Source organism: Tinamus guttatus, unplaced genomic scaffold (genome assembly GCF_059628265.1).
Source record: "Tinamus guttatus ecotype Peru unplaced genomic scaffold, ASM5962826v1 Tinamus_guttatus_pri_ptg000226l, whole genome shotgun sequence".
Taxonomy (NCBI): domain Eukaryota; kingdom Metazoa; phylum Chordata; class Aves; order Tinamiformes; family Tinamidae; genus Tinamus; species Tinamus guttatus.
In genome coordinates, this window is record NW_028288760.1 from 3,283,754 (window position 1) to 3,303,719 (window position 19,966).

Here is a 19,966-nt window from a genome sequence, read left to right on the forward strand (position 1 = left end):
GCATTAATGCCTCCAAGCAGCAGCAGGGAGCAAAAGCGGTTTTATGGAACGGCATAGTGATTTTTAATAAAATAATGGTAGCTCTGCTGACATAAATTTATACTTCTATTGTAGGAGGTGGCAAAAGCACCTCAAGGAACCCCTTGAGAAGCTCCACAGGAAGACGCCTCTTCTCTTAGATACTTAAACACAAGGCAAGACACAACCCAGAATAGCCCAGAGGAAGCCCAAGGCTGCCATGGGGCCACTGCAGCAAGTGGCCATCTCCAGTGTGATGGAGAAAAGGAGCTGCTGACGCCAGGGAAAAACCTCCTCGGGGCAAAATAATGCAAAAACACCACTACTCTGGGATGGAAAGTGGGGATAAAGGACCCCAAGGAGCACACTGGGAAGACACGGCATCTTACCGGAGACTCCAGGAGCAAAGGAGGAGACCTTCAAGGGATGGCAAAGAGTGTGTGTGGGGGAAATAAATAAATAGACAAAACACTAATTCTGTTGCATCAAAGTCCAAAAGCGAATCCCTGGGAGCACTCGCACCACCCAGGCACCCGACACCTCTTGATCCTCACCGTTGTGCCCAGTGCTGATTCCTCACCACAGCGGTCGCGTTACGCTGAGGCATTGCTGCGCTGTGGGTAACAACATTTCTGAAAATGTGATGGAAAAAGAAACAGATCTTTCATTATTTCTAATGGAATCCACGGCAACTGCACCATTAAATATTTTCCTTTTATCTAGGTACCTTTCAATCCCCGCTGCCAAAACTCCTTTTATGCACTTATTCATAATTAATAAAGTGTGATTGAGCCTGTTATAACCAGCTAATGAAACAGGAAGGCTTTTTTTTATTATCATTTTTTACATTTTTCTGACAAATAAACCTGGTACACTGAGATATGACCCAAAAGTGTTAGCCTGCAAAGACTCGCTCCAGTAAAAGCAGACACAGCATCTTTAAAAACCTTTGGAAGTGTCTGTGAAAAGCACACACACACTGTACAGGTACCACAAGCAGCCTCAGAAGAGCTTGCTTGGAGCAGGAGCACACACTTTGCAGGAAAACTTATGAGTTTCCCTGTGACTTTGCCATCACTGCAGCCTCCTCGGTGGGCACACGGCTTGTTAGGCACCCAAAACACTACAAATTCCACACCAATATCAACCAACATCAATGGTTTAGTGAAGTGGGCCGCCCCGGGCAGTAATGCAGACCCAGGACTCCCACCTGCAGGGCCCTTTTCCCTTGTGGCAGATGGACCTGCTGTATCTGTGACCAACCCTGTGTCACAGGCGGGTGCAGAGTGACAGGCGTGGATGCAACGTAGCAGCAGAGAACACCGGTCCCTCGGTTCCTTCAGAACCGCGGAGGCAGCGGAGCTGCACTGGAGATGCTGGGAAGCCTCTCGGCACAGCGAGGATGGGTTATTAATAAAAATGCTTAGCGTGCGCTGCCGGAATCGATCCCAAGCACAAAGCAGCCGCTTACGGCTCGCGGGGCTCCGGGCAGCGCCTGCCCCAGAGAGCCCAACCCGCAGCCCCTGCGACAACCAAAACACGGCGCTTTGCAAGTTAAAACGCTCGCGAGCTCGTGCTTGTGTCCTCAAGCACGCGCAGGGCTTGTGCCAGCTCATCCCGACCCTCTCCTCTCCTGGGGGACTTCATTCCGCAGCTACAAGGAGGAGATCGCTGCGGATATTGGGAAGATGCTGCAGGACTCCCGCATCCTTTGAGTGAACCCCTGTGTTGGCATCACCATTCCTGCAGCCAGCAAGGAGCTGTGAGCACTGGGTGGCACCGGGAAGAGCCATTTTGGGGACCTCAGTTGCTGCACTCATGGCCTGTGGAGGATTATTATGGATTATTATTCTCCATCATCTGCATTGCCAGCACCCAGAGGGGTCCCTGCCAAAATAGAGCCTCTGCACACGTAGAAGGGGAGAACTCAGCCCTTTCCCTGCAGGCTGAGCAGGGTCACGATGCCCAAAAGCTGGAGAGGAGGCCAGAGGAGGAAAGGGGAAAGAGAACCTTAGTGACTAGGCAGAAGTTTGTTAAAGTTTACGGCCTCATTTCATCACAGTGAGGGGCTGGGGAGAGAAGGGAGCCTTTGAAGAGCGGGATGGAATAATTATGTAAAGAAACCAAACACTCATAGAGCTGCAAGCGAGACGTGAGCTGGGGAACAGCGCACGCGGCAGAGGAAGAGCCTTTGATTTCCCCACTATTCCCCGAGCTCTCCGCATTAATACGTCCATGGGAACCCCTCCAAATGCGAACGTTACAGTCAGGGCACGGGAGAGCATCTCCTGTCCAAAACCAGGGCTTTGCGGCCGCCCGTTCGCTCTCGTCCGGATCAGGGGGTTAGCAAGCACTTGATGCCATGGCCCAGGGGATCCAATCGTGACATCAAATCAGGGCATAATTCTAGGAATGCAGCACGTTCTGCCTTGCACCAGCCCCGGGAGGCAGCCCGTAGGCATCATCCGTGCACGCGGCGAGCGAGCGGAGCGGCTCCGCTCCTGCCCGCGGTGGCTCCGGCGGGAAGGGGTTACGTAACGGAGCTGCGCGCTGCGCCGAATCCCAGAACTGTCATCGCTGCCTTTGCAAGCCCCATTTTACCCTCAAAGTGCGGCGAAGGCGCGAGCTGCAAAACCAGCCCGTTAACTTGGGCTGAGACGTAGCGCCTTTCCGAAAAAGAAACGGAGCAGATGCCAAGCGGATGCTCCATGAATATCCCCACCAGCCGTGGTACCGCAGGCACCCGTCTCCTTCCCTTCAGCACGTTGTATGTCCTTGCAGCTAAAGCACCGAGACCTGGAGTTTTCAGTGACCTGCGATCCCCTCCAGCTGGAGCAGGTTAAAGAAGCTGGAGGGCAAAAGGGAACATACCTGGAGAGCTGTCACAGTGGCTCAAGTCAGCGAGGAAATTAAAAGCCCTTGGGCTTTTAGCTAAATATATTCCTGCAAGGGAAGCACGAGTGCAAAGCTGCCACAGTCTGAAGTGGGCAGGGAAGTCCCTGTTCTTGGGAAAACACCTCTATAGAGGAATTCTACGTGCAGCACAGTGATGAAATCCAGAGGATTATCCTCAAAAGACCCAGCCTGGAGACGCAAGCCTCTTCCAGGTCCCATTGACTTCTATGGAAGGGATTCTATTGCATTTGAGTCATCTCTGCAAAATGATGTTTGCAACCAGCTGCAGACTGGCCAAGCTGCCCCAGTTTCCTGGCGTGTCTCTGGGAACGCCTGGACGAGGCCCACGGGCTCCGGCACCGCTCGGCAGCCACCCCAGCAGCCATTAACTACCATTAGCCGCCTCTCGGCTGCACCGATCTTTGCCCTGTGGATGTTTATTTCTCCGAGCACTCGTGCAGCCCTTTTCCTCCGCAGATCCAGAGCCCTTGGCAAACAGCCCTTAGCAACCCACGCGACACCCCCGTGGAGGGTGGAGGGATGGGGACGCAGGCAGGACGAGCCTCAACATCGCCCCGAGCACTAAATTTACTCCTGGATGCAAGAAAACCACCTCTAGGGGGAAATGCAAAGATATTAGGGAAGAAAAAAATGGCTTCAGTCGGGATCATGGAGGCGGTTGCATTGGTGGCCGGTGCTCCTATGGCAGCACGAGGAAGTGATTTTGCAAAGACTTTGCTCCTGACAATGTCAAAATAGTCTTTAAAAAAATGCAAAACAATATTTAATATTTTCTAACTGTCTCTAAAAGTTTCTGTTTAGAACATAATTTCTACATGTAAAAAATCTTTTCCTTAAAACACCTTTTACGATTAATTTTCAAAGAGAAGAATTAGGCCTGGGGAGTTTCCATCCGCTCTGCTGCATCACACGGTAATAAAATCTCCTTCCCTACCTGGAGCCGATGCCTCATTCTCAGTGCCCTTTGCAATATATTTTGCATTTCTCTCCCCATTCGTTTTACATTACATTATATAAGACACAGGGATTGTCAGGTCCCTGTAAACAGTGTTTTCAAACCTCCCTTGGTTTTACAGCTCATCAGTCCTGCTGAAAGGTCCATGCCTGAACGGCACATTGGGCACAGGATGCCCCTTCCCAAGGCCAATCCAGCAGCAGGGGCTGCTTCCCGGGAGCTGCACCGGCTGCCTTGGCACATTTGAAGGAAAAAGCACATTTAAAAGAAAAAGTCTTGGCCTGCTCTCATGTTACATATTGATGCACACAAAAATAAAAAGTAATAGGCCCAAGTATCTTAAATTGCGTTTCCTTAAAGACTCTGCTGTAAACAGCTCTTTCATACCACCCTCTCCCTTTGGATTTGTTCTAGCCCCAGAGAAACCTCAAGGAAGGAAAATTGTTTAAAAACAGACAATTACAGATTAAACCCAGATCTTGCAGCCTTGCTGCCTGGGAAGGAGCTCGCTCTAAGTTGTGAGCAACTCCCTGGGCATTAATGTTGTTTAATGGGATCGAGGTTAAATTACACCCGGGTGGTGCTAATCCATGGCACAGCCCACGCGGTCGCGTTCCTGGCAGAGGGATCGGGGCAGAGAGGCTCTGGAAAGTGCAATAACTGCAACGCACAGGCAAAGCCATGGGCACGTGGTGCCCCCGCAGCGCCGGGAAGGGGAAGGGAGCTCCCGCAAACCTGCCTTTCATCCCACTCTTCCATGGTTTACAAGCTGGGCAGACCTACGCGTGGCACCGTGCCACTTGCTGCCATGCAGCTACATGACAAATAATGTTTGCCCCTCAAATATGGTGCTGGAACGGCTTCCTCCGGCAGAGCTGGAGACCAGTTTCCCTTGGAAAAGGAACGTCCATCACAGCCAGGAGCAGAAGCTCCATCACAGGGTTCAGCTCGGGTGTCGAGCGGTGCTCATGGCACCCAGTGGAGCTGGTGGCTCCCAGCGCTCGCCAGTGCCCGGCTGCCCATCTGCCCGGCCCATCTGTCACCGCAGGCCCGGGCAGGGGGTGACGTGGTGTGTGTCACCACCCCGGTTCAGCAGGCAGGTCCCAGTGGCAGCCAGCTGGCTCCATCCCAGCGACCATGGTGGCCAAGGGCTGGGAAGAGCACAGGAAGGAGAGCAGGCCCCTTCCTCCTCCTCCTCCACGTCCTTGAGGCAGCCAAGAGGGAGACGGGGAGCTCCACATGTCCTGGCACCCGCTTGCGAGAAGAGCGCGCCCAAAACAGACCCAACGTGGCCATGAGCAGCTCTCTGCGAAGGCTCCTGGAGGAGCATCCTGAGAAACTTGAGGGAATTTCTGGCTGTGTTTTTCTCATGGAGGTGTTAGCCACATCATGAAATAAAAATGAAAAACCCGATGCTTCACTTGTTTTGTTTTTTTTTCCTTCAGCTCACATCATCAGGAGGGCCTCGTCCGTTGGACATGTGCAGTGAGCTTTGCGCACGCTTGTCAAGTTGGGGAGAGCAGAGCCCTGGAAGGCAGCGCTGAGGCCTCCCAAGCCGCAGAGTGCCGCATCCATCACGGAAACACACTCACAAGCAAAGATCTTAGCAGGAATGAAGCACCTCCCACTAGAGACCTTAGAAGAGCCAACAAGAAATTGTTTTTCCTTTCAATATCAGCACAACAGCGGGTGGCAATAAACCCCTCCATCAGCCCTGGGCATCGCCAAGTGCAGATACTGAGGGGGACGCATTCAAACAAAGCGACATCACCGAGGTTTAAAAGTGCAGTGGAGAAGGAGGAAAAGGAGCAACCGCTGAATGTCAACCCCGAAAGAGTCCTCATGGCAGCCCGTCTCTGTCGTGTCGCACCTTCAGGGCCGCACGAAGCCCTTGGGCAGAGCTCCTCAGCTCGCGACAACACCCGTCCCCGAGGTGGCAACGCGGCAGATCGGCCAAGTCTGGAAGGAGACTGAATTCTCCCTCCCCACGGGAACCCGCCGCGTTGACACCAAAAGCTGACAGCAGCCTGGCAGCGTGGACGGGCGCGAGGAGGAGGAGCGGCGCCACGGCAAGATGAAGGTCGCCGCTCCCGCTCGCAGGAGGGTGGGCGGGCATCCATCGGGAGCGGATGTCACCGTGCCATCGAAGAGCGGGATCTGCTGGGGGTGACTGGAAAGACCAAGCTAAATCCAGGCGAAGTGGGAACCGAGGTGCCAGAGAAGGCCCCGCTCACAGCGCGTGGGTGTGATCGCATCGCGCTCTAAGTGAGCGCAACTCCTTCAAAATCCAACCTAAAGAGCAATGACTAAAGAGCTCCACTGAAAAAACATCTATCCGGAGACCAGCTCTAAGTTCTTGCTGGGAAATACGACCGCCACCTAACACACATTTCTCTTTCCTTGAGCAAGCCATCTGACTGTGCATTAGAAACAGCAAATTAAGCAATACATTAGTGTGAGTTGCAGTTATTTCAATTAACATCGCTTACAATAACCAATTACTACCCATTTCATTAGATTAGAAGTTTTTCAAGCAACACACCCCTGTAGAGCTATTACCCAAGATAAAAAAACATGTGTGCTTCACACTCGGACACATGGGTATTGGGCATGTGAGGGGGTTTTTAAGACATCTGCAGCTCTCCCTGTTCACAATCACACATCAGCTGTGGCCAGAGCACGATCCCACCAGCAGCGTTCATGCTCCCACGGCCTCTGGCTTCAAGCATCCCATGGGTGGAAACCCCTTCCTTTTGGCAAAGACCTGCCTTCCTCCTCTGCATTTGCCTGGTTGATTTTGGTGCCAGGGTAACGCATTTCTCAGCCGTGTTGCTCCTGCCTGCAGGATGCCAGGGCTCACACTCCAAGCCTGTTCCCTGCCCGCTCCCAGGAATGCCACTGCCTTCAGCATGGGGAGCTCTTCTCTGGGCTGCTCCCCTGGAGAAGGACTCGCCCCAACCATGGCCATGCACTGAGAGCTGGCGAGGAATCATAGAATCACAGAATGCTGAAGGTTGGAAGGGACCTCTAGAGATCATCTAGTCCAACCCCCTGCACACGCAGGGTCACCCAGAGCACGGGGCACAGGACTGTGTCCAAGCAGGTTTGGAAGATCTCAGAGAAGGAGACTCCACAACCTCTCTGGGCAGCCTGTTCCAGGGCTCTGGCACCCTCACTGGTAAGAAATTTTTCCTTAAGTTCATGTGGAACTTTTGATGCTTCAGTTTCCGGCCGTTTCCTCTAGTTCTGTCGGTGGCCACCAGTGAAAAGAGGCCGCCCCATCCTCCTCACGGCCTCCCTTGAGGTACTTCTAGACACTCAGGTCCCCTCTCAGCCTTCTCTTCTCCAGCTGAACAGGCCCAGCTCCCTCAGCCTCTCCTCATAGGGCAGATGTTCCAGGCCCCTGATCATCCTTGTGGCCCTGCGCTGGAGACCCCGATACCTCCATCTCTTCCCTCCTGTGTGCGGGAGGGCGCTCGGCATCCGCCAGCAGTGCACACAGCGGTGGCCAAAAGCCAGAACGTGGGTGCAAGAGCAACGAGCCCTGGAGAGAACAACGAGATCGGGGTTTATCACAGGCGTGGGGACATCAGCGCTCGGAGCCGTGTCTGTGCTGGCCTCAAGAGGGCTCTACCGCAGCACCGGGAAAGAGCAGCCACAAAAATCACCGGGGATAAGGAAAGAACAGACACAATCAGCGGCCAAGCGAACGGCCCGGGAGGAGACACGGGACCGGAGCATCCCACTCCGAACGGGCACCAAGCGGACACGGAGCTGCCCGCAGAAGGATGCCCTGGGCCCCAGCAGGCACCGGCGCTGCCCTCCAGCTCTCCCTATAGCTCCAGCTCTCCCTATAGCTCCTACCGCAGCCCACGGCAGCAAAGCGGCGGCGTGCAGGGGTGCAAAGGCTTTGCTGCCCAGGCACAGATGAGCAAGGGGTTGCAGGAACCCAGCTACACCCACACGTCTGCACAGCTGTAAAACACACACAGAAACCGCGATGAAGACTCCGATCTGCAGAGAGTGCAACGGAACGAGTTTCCGTCGCCCACTTTCAGGGAGAAAAACCTCTCCATTCCACGGAGAGGACAAAGAAAACATAGAAAAACACATGTGCAAATACACAAGCTTGCCAATACCCCTGCTGCAGAGAGCCTCATCAAATTGCAGAAATTTCAGTCAGAGCACCGGTATCCAACACCTTGGAACGAAGCACAGAGCGATTGCTTTGGAAAACCTCATTATCCTCAAGCATCTGTCTTGTCTGCGGGCTCCACTTTAAAGCTTCCCTTTGTAAAGCACTACTGTTATGGCTGGGCAGCAAACAGCATGGCCACAGATCGTCACTTAGAGAAAGATTATAATAATAATAATAATAATAATAATAAAAACAGATGCCCATACCTTGGATGATGGAGACATAATCACTGACCATTGCAAGGCCAAGGATGCAAGGCTGACTTGAAGTCCCTTGATTCCTCCAGAAAGTCACGGAGGGCCCTTGGGGAGCACTGCTGCCCTCTACAACAAATGGTCTGACATAATCTCTAGCACAGAAAATAGCTCTTTAAAATGCCTGCAAACTAACGTAAGTCTTGCAGAGCATTGCTTCACCCAGCGTTACAGGCTTTCTGCTTGAAGGGACAAGTGTTCAGGCATTAAAAGATGGGGATGGTCAAACCGGACAGCTGGGAATTTGCTCAAATGACAGCTCCCAGGAACAGAGGAACTAAGGTAACAACGGCACATGAAATTCAGCATTAACATTTTATATGAAGTATAATGCAGCAATGCACTGTTTATCTGAACTCTAGGACAGACAAGAAAGAAATAAGATTTTAAAGCCTGCTACTGCAGTCGTTCAGCAAATGAGCACAACACGAGCAGAAGACGCCGCCAGCCGCAGCGGCTCCGGAGCTGGCGCAGAGCAGCGTTTCCAGGCCTCCTGCACACTGCATCCAGCACGGGGCTGAGGCACCCGCTAACATACTCGTACAGTGCCTTTAAGGCCCATTAACTGAGCTGTCGGTCAGGAGGAATATGGTTTTTTTCCTTGCAAATTAATACCCATATCTTTGCTACAGATCCAACCTGGTGCCAACAGAGCAGAGGAAAATGCAGCATGGCAAGGAAATCTGCGCTAGCTGCAGGGGTTCAGCAGGCAACGTGTTCGCTTTGCTCTCAATAACCAGAGCTGAAAACAAGAGATAATGAAGAATTATTCTCCTTCTCATTAGTTGAACATCCCAGAAACAGAGATGTGTCTGAATCAAATTTCAGTCTTGCCTCTCTCCTAATGCACGCGCTGCCCAGTCTCGACCGCAGGACGAAGCCTCTGAAACACAAGACCTCACAAGAGGACATAGGTGGCCATTTATTAGTCAATTTGTTGTGGATCTGGTGGTGACCACGGACATGGTGACAGCAGAGCTCCGGGACTGCCTTCGGGCAGGTTTCGCACCTCCGAGCAGGGGCTGCGCATCCCATTCCCACACACACCAGCAGCAACACAGCGCATTGCACGGGGAGGGAAGGAGTCGGCATCGCCGTCGAGACTGCAATAAATTACCTCCCGGGGGAGCACGGAGGCAAGCGCGACCGTACGAAGTGATAGAAACAGAGCAGGAAAATCTAACGCGTTCCCACGACGGTGGCTGCGGAGGCGTCTCGCAGGCTGTCACTGCTGCCACCGTGACAGCTAAGCCCTCGGCCTGGCCCTCGAGCATTGCTGAGGCCAATGGCAAAACTGCCGTTAATTTCTGCAGGCACCAGACTTGGCAGGGATGACAAGAAACTTCATCATCTTCTCACCGGATCTGTGGGCATAGTCGTATGATTACACATACTGGCCTGGCAAAAAAAGCACCAGGTCCTCTGTGGATCTACGGGGAGGTTTTACATGCAACGAAGCCTCTCCATTATTGGAGACACAGACAGACACTCTCAGGTAATTAGAAACTCTAGATTTCCCCTTTCAAGCCTATCCTCCCAATAAATTGAATAGAAACCAAACTAAAAGTCAACAAACCTAGAAAATACACGAGAGAGATGGAAATCTGAGGCCACAGTCTTAGGTTGTGTTAAATAACTGAAAATCAATGTTCTTCTTTTCATCACAGCACAGCTGTATATACTATACCACTCCAGGGATGGTTCCTCTCATTCCACCAGAGCTTGTGCACTTTCCTTTATTGCTAGCAAGGGCCAGTTACTGACAGTAAAAGCAATACTCCTCAAAAGAAAAATGACATTTTATTTATAAAATAGTAGACATAATTACAAGAGAAGTGCACTTCTCTTTCTCTATTACTTTCATAACTCTACTAATATTCTTGCTGATGTCCAGGGGATCCTGCTTTAAGAGGGAGACTCAAAGGGAAATCAACAGGTACTGGGAAAATATCAAAAACAAAACAAAAGGAAACGAAAGAGCATTTCAATTAAAAGACCAAGATAAGTAATCATCACTAGGGCTTTTCAGAAGAAAACAAAAAGTAAAGAGGTTTTCTGCCCTCACATGGGACCCGGAGCCGGGATGAGGAAGCTAGTGGCAAGTGTTAGTGGAAAATGGCTAGTGTCAGTGGACAGGACCATGACTCCTGAGCACAAACCCCTTGGCTGTGCTTCCACCACAGGGTGATGGCCAGGACTGCCAGCAAGGTCTGTTTTCCTCCGTGGGAAGCTCATCCGGAGCGGGCTCTTGCTGGCGTACCATCACACTCGGGATTTTCTGACGAAAGGATGACTCGGGGAAACAGGCTAACTCAATTAAGAAATGTTTTAATTTTGCTTTGCCAGGTGGCAAATGCAGAGGAGGAGCAATTAAATTTGAGTGGTCACCCAGGCACTAAGTTTTCCTTTTGCATCTTGCTGTCCCCACCAGTGCTCTCAGTCCCTGGTCCACAGCAAGGTTCAGGCAGCACGAGTGGGACTGAGCACCCCTTGCAGGATGCTGCACATGCAATAGCTGAGACCTGCAGGAGGGACGGAGTCTTTGACAACAATAAATACCATTATCCTACTTTTGCAGTCAGGGAATCAATCTGCAGGGGAGGAAGAGTCCTTGCCAGAGGAAGGCTGTGGCAGACAGGGGCACCAGAGCTGGAGCTCCTGAATCCTGGAACGAAACCCCCACGAGTGCAGACAGTCCAGCCTGGACTCCTATTACAGGCCAGAAACTAAAACATTGCCCATTACATCAGCACCGCAGAAATGAATGTCTTTTATTTCTGGATACAAAACAGAACTTTTAAATTAGCATCTGCATTTTGCAAATAAAATGAGTGCAATGACCCAGTAAATCAAATGGTGCTGGAGCAGGTGCACAACTGAGGACATTTCCAAGGAACCTGGGAGAAGGACACAGACCTGTGCTCAGGCCCATTAACGCAATGATGCATCCAAAGAGGAAGTTACTTTGGGCATGAAAACTGCAAGGATAGGATCCCAGAAACCTGTTATTTCAGCAATACAGTTTTTTCCTGCTCTATATAATCCAACCTGTGATTTAGAGCCACCACCTAGCGACAAGTTTAAAAGGCAGAGCCCAGACGTCAGGAAAGTCATACAACAACTTCCAAAATCTATCCTCCCTGGAAGGATAAACTTAAAAGAATTGGCCCTGTTTGTCAAATCCTCTATTTTCTTGGTTATGCAACATCTGAAGAATCTCTGATCTGAAACAGGAGATCTTAAAAATTTTATAGCAATGTTGCTGAACCCTTCTGCAGCTATTCCAAACATCCTCACCCATCAAAATGATTCTTTGCTGATAATTAGTCTCAGAAAGATGCACTTAATCAAAGTGACATCCATTACTTCTTGCTACTGTAAATAGGACTGTGGCTTTTGATGCTGATTTTCTGGAAAGTATTCAGACTATTTAAATCAGGCAACAAATAAGCTCGTTAATGGGGTAGCTCTGAGATAAAGTTTAATTTTATTTATGGGCTGCCTTTTTTTTTTTTTTTTTAATACACTTTTTCCAACTCGGTTGTCAGCACTGCCCAAGAAAAGAGAATGCAGGAGATCAAAAACTGCCTTAGTCAGGACAGCAAGGATCAAAGGAATGACACAGCTTGTGGAATAAAACAATATTTATCAATTCAGCAGATGTGCTTTCTCAGATGCCTTTAATCAGCAAATACCAATAGCACTTCAGAACAGAAGCCTTCCTTGCAAATCCCAAACTCGTGCCACCAACGAGCCGCTGCGTTGGGCTCCCTTCACCTTCCATGGGCCCCTTGGCCTCGCTCCCGCACCCATGCGCTTCCCACGCTGCCGAGCGGAGGATTCCCATGATGGGACGAGTCGTGTGCCGCGTATGTGAAAGGGGGACACACAAAACCAACACTCATTCCCCTGGTTCTCCACCTCCTTGTTGTTCTTGGCTCAACATTATAAACTCTTACTGCTCTATTCCAGTGGGTCTGGATACTTTCATGGGAACAAAATGTCAGAGAGATAAGAAGCGCAATACTGCCAAAACAGAGAAAGCCACAACTCTCTTATTTCAGTATCCTAACACCAACAGACCCTCCAAAAGGAGGAGAGGAACTTCTAAACCAGACAAGACTTTTAACAGACAACTGAGGCAAATTCCAGCTTCCCAAAGGAGCCCAAAGAGAAATCTGCCCAAAGTAGAGATCACCTCCCCGGCTCTGCTGGTCAGATTGAAGCCCTGACACAGTCATCTGTATCCTCTGGATATTTAGAACTGGATGACAGTCCCACTGCAATAATCTAAATAACCTGCCTTTCAAAAATGTCAAGATAGACTCTTAGACACAGATAAGCACAGTCTTGTAGATGCCTCATGGCAGTGAGTTCCAAAGATGAATCAGAAGATCCTGGAACGAGCACTTCCCCTGGGTGACACGAGATCTGCTTGTCACTAGGCTCTTGCTCTGCTGCACCCACCTCTTTACCCTCTCCTTTCTCTACTAACAGGTCTTTTCCTATCTACTTCCTCTCTGATTTATTGCTATTTCCTACACGTATTTAAAATATTACTTTAATTCTCAAGTCAACCAGACTGTTTGCCAAAGAATAAGCCTTCCGTGGTTAGATTACCTCTCCTTACCTCTCTCAAGGACCATAAGTAAATGAGCTGCAGTGCTTTCCACCTGCCGTGATGGATCCTTGCGGTTCCCTCGCGTACCTGGACGCTTCCCTCCTCCTGCCACTCCGCAGCTCTAATTATTCACTGGTTGCAGCAAGCTCTGGCCTCCTCGGGCTCCAGCATTACCTCATTCCCTTGCCTCAGCCGTGCTGTGTCTCTCAGCATCCACCACACTGAGGATGGGTTAATAAATTTCCAGCAGAAGTGGTTCTAATGCCCCAGAAGTGAATTGTGGATTCCCATAACGCCTCTAATCCTTTCAGTCTTCTGCTGACCCCAGAAACCTCATCGCTTTCAGCAACACACTAACATGCTGGGGGAGTTTTTCAAAAGCTGATGTTAATGTTTTTAGCATTGCTTCTAGAAAGAAATGAGATACTTGGTTCTCTTGTTGTTTTCTTGCAGTGTTACATCCCTAAGTCAAGGAGCTCTGCTGGATCACCCACTGTTCCCCATACTGTTCAGGTAGGGAAATTTTCATGAGCAGTAAGAGACCACATTGCTGTCAGTGCTGAAATAAAGTGCTTCGAAGCAGAGCTCTGAGATGCTTAGTATTTATAAACGCAGCAAAGTCAAAAAGTCTTTTCCTTTTTCTTCTGCTAGACTAAATCAGCTACTTAATTGGTTCAGAGCAGACTAATAATCTACTAGTCGTGATTGCTCTGGAGAGTCTGCTTCAGCTATAAGGTCCCAGTATCGTTAATGCCTTGTACTGCAGCTGATGCCTAAAAGTAACATTTCCAAAGGCCTAGAGCAGTGATTCACCTCAATTCCCAGTTAGATCAACCAGACTACATGTGAATGAGACATGCGCTCATAGATTTGCATCCCCAAACACACTGAAATTTTCAGTATTTTCTAAATGAAAAGTAATACATATACATATAAATGTATGTATGCATATGTGTATGTGTATATATATATATATATATATATGTATATATAGAAACAGTGAAACAAAGCCATCTTGAGAAGCAAAGCTAATGGATTTGCCCCAGCCTAATCCAGAGTGTCTCCACACTAAAAATAAAGAGAGGTTCTGAGTAAGGACCACTCAAAGCCAGATGAAAATGGAGACTAACAGTTAATACCGGCAGTATCCTGAATAAACACAACCTGCAATCTCTGTCTTCAGCACTGCAGATCCTTCCCAAATATTTAAAGATGAAAAATTATCATAACTGTGACCTTCATACTTATCCAAAAGAATCCAGATCACAACCATTCTGAAATTCAGTTGTTTTTTTTTTTTTTTAAACAGAAGAAATTTCCAATATGACTCCCACCTAGTGCCATAAATCTATGCTAATTTTTAAGTATCTGTTCAGGAAATAAAAACATTGAAATCTTGAAGATCGGAGGTTTTGTTTTTGTTTTTTGGGGGGAGAAAGACCAATTCCTGTGCAGCATTAACAAACAGATTTGTTTATTTAGAACACTGGTAAATCCTACATTCTTGAACACGTATTCACATTTTGTGGGTCTGACATTTAAGGACATAGAAAATAATCCTGCCTTTTATACCTTTTAACATGAATGCATGAAAGCTTTTATACAGGTGTACCAGACACACAGCACCTATCCGAAAGATAACTCAGCAGAAGCTGAAGATTTATTTCAACAGGAGCTACAGCTCTCTGCTACTGATTACAATATGCAGTTAATTGGTGTGAAAAGCTGACAATCTTGTTGATACCCCCCTGCACTTTAGCTCCTTGGTTTTTATGATACGAACAGAGTTGAAAGGATGGCTGTTCCTGATCCTCTTTATTTAACTGCTTCCCCTCAAGCAGTTCTCTTGCCACGCATGACATTTCTCCTTTGGCTTTAGCTCAGTCAACCTGCTAGCAAATCCCTGCCTGCCAGAGAGCAATGGCACTTGGCACTCAGTCCACAAAGGCCATTTCCCTAGACAGCCCAAGAAATAGAGCTGTGCTGCATCCACAGCGGCTGTTGGGAATCTCTTTGCTCCCAGCAGGATCCAGTGCTGCAAAGGGAGCCTTGGCGTTAGGACTCAGCCAACCTGTCCTGTTAAATAAACGTGCACTCAACCCAAACTCTGCACATGGTTTAAGTTGCACCAGCCGCTCATCGTCTGTGCCCCAGGCACCTTCCAGTGCTCCGTATTCCTCCTCCTCATGCCTTGCGGGACCCCCGGACGGGGCAGCCCGCCCGGCACAGCCGCACACGTCGGCGCCCGCGTGGCGCGGAGCCCCGCAGGCCGGCGGCCTCGGCAGCCCACGCGTTCCCGGCGCTGGCTCGCCCACGCGCTCGCGCGCATCCGCACGCAGCCTGGCGCCTTCTGCCCGCAGCACGGGGGGGACCCGGCCGTCCCGGAGCCCGCCGGCCCCGGTGTCCCCGCGGCAAAGCCGGCCCGGCCGCGCCAGCACCGCGGAGAGCTCCGCGCCGCGCGGCCGCAGCACCGCGGAGAGCGCCGCGCCCGCGCGGGGATCAGCGCCGCGTCCCCCAGGTAGGTGCCCGTGTCCGTGTCCCTGTCCCTGTCCCTGTCCCCGTCCCCGCTGCGTGTGGCCGTGCCCGGTGTCCCAGCGCGCGTCCCCACGCGCGGTGCGCGCCTCCCCGGGTCCGCGTCCCGCAGCGCGTGTCCCCGTCCGCCCCGCGGCTCCCCCGTACCTGTCGTCGCTCTGGAAGGACTGGTCCCCCAGCAGCAGGTCGCGGAAGCGGTAGCGAGGCGGCAGCGGCAGCACCTCGGACTCCAGCTCCGTCATCTTCAGGGCGGCGATGTCCAGGATGACCCCGCTCTTGCAGCTCCCGCCGCCGTCCCCGCCGCCGCCGCCGCCGGGCGACGAGAGCCTGCGGGAGAGAAGGGGGCAGCGGCAATTGCGGGGGGTGCCCTGCCGTGCCCTGCCCGCCCCCGCCGCGGCGCCTCCCCCGGGGCCGGCCCCGCCGCCCGCAGCGCCCGAGCCGCGCAGCCCCCCGGCCGCAATTACATTGCGGGGCAGGCGGCCGTGCCCCCCCGGCAGAGCGCTCCCCCCGGGGGCATGGGTGGCACCGGGGCGGCCTCACGCGTGGGGCGGCCGGGGGGGCCCCGGCGAGCCGCCCGCCGCCCGCCGGCGCCCGGCACAGGACATTTGCTGCTCAGCAGGCAGACAAAGAGCGCAAGAGGAGCCAATGAGCGATGCCAGGCGCCGGGAGGAAATCAAAATCGCTTGCAATGAAGATCTAGAGCCGACAACAAAACCGGGATCCACCCCCAGCCTCCCGCCGCAAGGAAAAGTATGGATGGGAGGGAGATGAGGAGACGGCACGGTAACACGGCTGGAAGCGTAAGCACAACCTCCTCGCCAGGCAGCTGGCCCTTAAATCATCCCGACAGCACCAGTATTAAATGAGAGACCGCGAACACTGATGAGTCAGTCATCTGCCCAGCTGCCAAGTGGCATGGCCACAGGATACATCATGGTCATTCCTCAGCATGCCGACAGCTCTCTGAGCACAGGGAGCCTCACGAACGCCTGGGAGTGACCCAAGGCGCAGGGAGGGCTCCCTGCCATCACCTGCATAGAGCTTTCTGAGCACACCACCCTGCCACACAGAAAAGAGATGAAACCTGAATGGCTCTCAAGCCATTATTCGAGATGGTTAAGATCTTGCCTTTTCTCTCCTTTTTTTTCAAACCATAACTGAAAGTTCCCTTTACAAGACAATAAGGCCCTCGGGGACACGCAACCTGCATACAGACGCACGAAGCAAGATCGCCCGCCCTGACCCATTAGCACCTGGCTTCATTAGTGAAATTCATCTGTGCCACCAGCATCATTCCAGTTCCAGGAGCTGGAGATGAGAGTGGTTCCATGGCGTGGCTGCAGCTTTGTCCCTCACAGGTCACTCTGGAGGACAAGACCCCTGCACCTACAAGACCAAATCCTACCATTTCCCTCGGCTTTGCCTCCAGTACACAGCATCTAAGCTACCTAAAGACAAAAGAGCTTCCAGAGCTTAATACAAAATTGGCAGCAAGACAACACCTATTTTTTTTTTTTTGCTGTGTGCTGCAGAGATGCGACCTCAGGGTCTCGCGACTGTTCCACACCTTTAACAACTCAAGCCCATGTAAATAACTTCCCAGCTGACTGGGCTCTAAAGTCCTCCTCAGCTGCCGTTCCCGAGTTTCTGGAAGAGCAGCCAGCACACGGCATTTCTGCTGAACGCAGCCCCGAAGATAACTGCGCTCGCTCCCAGCGCTTTGGGCGATTTTCACTGCTGTTGTTTGCCACTTAATTCTATACCCCAGAGCTTTTCAATTCCTTTTATCTGCCATACGCACACACTGCAGTCGAGGCTCTGCACTGAGTCACACATCCATGCAGAGCCTTGGGCTTCAGGGAGGTTATTCTAGGATATAAATTGATCCAAAACTTGGTCTTTAAGAGAAATCAGGCCAAATTCCTGTCAACTCAAGGACTCCCTCTGGATATAGACTGATATAAGTATAGAAGTTAGCTGACCATTTCTAGCCCAGAGGGCAAAGGGGGTTGTAATATTGGCCTAATGACAAAGCCACAAGCAAGCCTTTCCTCTTAAAGCTTAACTGCCATATGCCAAAAAGCTAATTTCACCTGGTTACCTCTGGCAAAGTCGCTGGCTCTAATGTAATTTATTGAGGTCAAGATAACATCCTAAAACTGGAGTTTTTGGGGGGAAGGAGGAGTGAGAAATCATACCAAGCTCTAGCTATAACTCTTATTTTAAAGTGCAGGATCAGGTTCCTACCTCTGTTGATAAATCCATTTGGAGGAGACTTTCTCACGCAGCAAACTCCACTGACGATGAAGTGCCTGTTTCAAGGAGCAGATGCCGCCGTCCATGGGGCCACAGGCTGCCCCATGGAAAGGGCACATTCCCATAGAGCTGCCCACGGCTCCCGCTGCTCCATCACCAACAAAATCACCAGGAAATCACTCCGTGCTCCCCAAGAGCTGAGGCTGCTCCTGTCTATACACCAGTGTCCGCTTTAAGCATCAAACCTTGGGTTCTCTGTATCCCGTGCAATTCTTTAACTAAATTATTCACTCTTGGCCTCAGATCATATGTCAATTTTGTGAAGCAAAGCAAATATTTACAGCTGTCCTTTCTTAGTGTTAAGAAAATATAGTAAAAAAATCTAATAATATCAGTATCTCTGGAAACATAACTTCTGCTACGCATTTGCATCCAAGTTTGTTCTCAGATATGCACAGTAACAGCTAAATTTTGCATATATTATTCTTGCACATAAAATCATTCAGAAATTTAAGAATGTGGCACATTTGCTTATTCTGGCTTTGGATTAAGGTTCAGCAAATAGGTATGACATACATTATACACAGCTATTCGCTGACGACATCTTTACTAAACAGGAACTTTAAGATATGACCAATGTCCTGGGTCGAAGTGCTACTGCACTGCACAGGTTTCTTTACATTGGCATGAAGAATTTGCCACCCTCCTCTCTCCCTGCACACAGCAATTCTGAACTAGAAAGAGACCACAAAAATTCAGCTAGTTCTTCTAAGCACTGGTGGCATAAAAATAAAAAAATCATGAACAAGAATTTTTATTGCACAGTCTTCAGATATTATTGGGGGAAAAAAAACCCCAGAGTGGTTTATCTCTAAATACAGGACTGAAGCTTTATTTTTATCTCACCTCCCCTTCCTCTCTGCAGGACCACGCACCGCTAGACGCGCACGGTGCGATGGGCACACGGAAACGCGACGCTCTCCCGCATCCTCAGCACTGCTGCCTCCCTCGAGGGGACACTCTGCAGCTCCATGCCTCGGGAATACAGAAACGGGGATCCTAACGGCGTGTCTCTGTGGATCTCCTCTCCTGCTGACTTGGACACAACCACGTTAGCAAACCAGGGTGCTGCGGGCCCCTCTCGCCAGGTTTCTCCAACATGGACCAGCCAACGTCCCGCTCTCCCGTCTCCATGTTTTGGCACGGGGCGCACGCAGCAGCGGTGTTCCCAGGGAAGAGACCGCACACGGAGGAGCAGTGACCTCCTGCACACTGGTGGGTGCCAATGGGGGCTGCTCCATGGAGAGCTCCGGAGCCTGCCCGGATTCCCGCTGCCCAAGGGATGGCTTCGTCTCCGGGAAGCGCCAGGCAGGCAGCCTGCTGCAGCACACGTCAGGAATTTTGTTGCTGTCTTTAGGAAGGAAAACTCTACATGTTCCTCCTCTACATGAGGAATGAAATGACCCAAGTTCCTCCCGGGCTTCCCTGCCTGCCCCTTACAAGGCGCCAACACAGCATTGCCCTGCCTTGGGTGGAGAATGGAGCACACGCTGCCCACTCGGAATCACCCATTCCAGCGCCTGCAAGAGCCATGATCCAAAGGCTCCAACCTGCCAGGCCCTACAGGGAGCTCCAAAGCTCTCAATGATGTCTCAGGGAAACCACAAGGATTTTACAGAGCCACCCAGAATTGTCTTTCTCTCCTCCTTGGGGGAGGCCTGAAGGGAAGAAACAGCTGAACCTACCACTGGAGCAAACCCTCACATAACGGACAGCCCAGACCCTCCTCTCTATGAAGGGGACCAGAGGAAGGAGATCCTGCTGGCAGCTCCCTGCTCCATCATTCCCTGAGTATCCAGGGACTCTGGGTGCACATCCAGGAAAACGCGCTCCCCTTGCTGGGAGCGGAGGGAAGAGCCATAGGGCCTTCTGCACCCCCATCACAAGGCAACTCCATCCAGACTGTGCTCAGAGAGCGCCCAGGACAGCGAGTGCTCCGCTGTGGTGCCCCGCAGCGCCCAGCCCTGCACCACTGCTCCCAAACCCTCCTTCAACCTTGGACTGGAGATGCCCATAAGGAGGGCAGGGAGCCCGGCGCGTTCCCGGCTCCGAGCAGGACACCAGCCAGTCCTTAGGGCTAGGGCCCTTCCCGGGCTGCTTGGCATCCTCAGTCGCTGCGACGCGTGCCCTCGTCCTGCTGCGTGGCCAGCTCCGAT

General features: G+C 51.4%; 1 protein-coding gene across 2 annotated transcripts in view; it reads right to left on the reverse strand.

Moving 5' to 3' along the window:
* KCNT1 (potassium sodium-activated channel subfamily T member 1) overlaps positions 1 to 19,966 on the reverse strand; it is a 54,652-nt gene that overhangs the window by 26,930 nt on the left and 7,756 nt on the right. The window contains exons 1-2 of one of the 2 annotated variants that reach the window (XM_088525356.1): positions 15,959 to 15,973; positions 15,642 to 15,821 (exon numbers count right to left, since the gene is read on the reverse strand). In XM_088525356.1, coding sequence (XP_088381482.1) covers positions 15,642 to 15,821; positions 15,959 to 15,960 — 182 coding nt within the window. In that variant the 5' untranslated portion in view covers positions 15,961 to 15,973. Of the gene's footprint in view, positions 1 to 15,641; positions 15,822 to 15,958; positions 15,974 to 19,966 lie in introns of those variants that run through there. The other variant, XM_088525355.1, reaches the window with a different exon arrangement.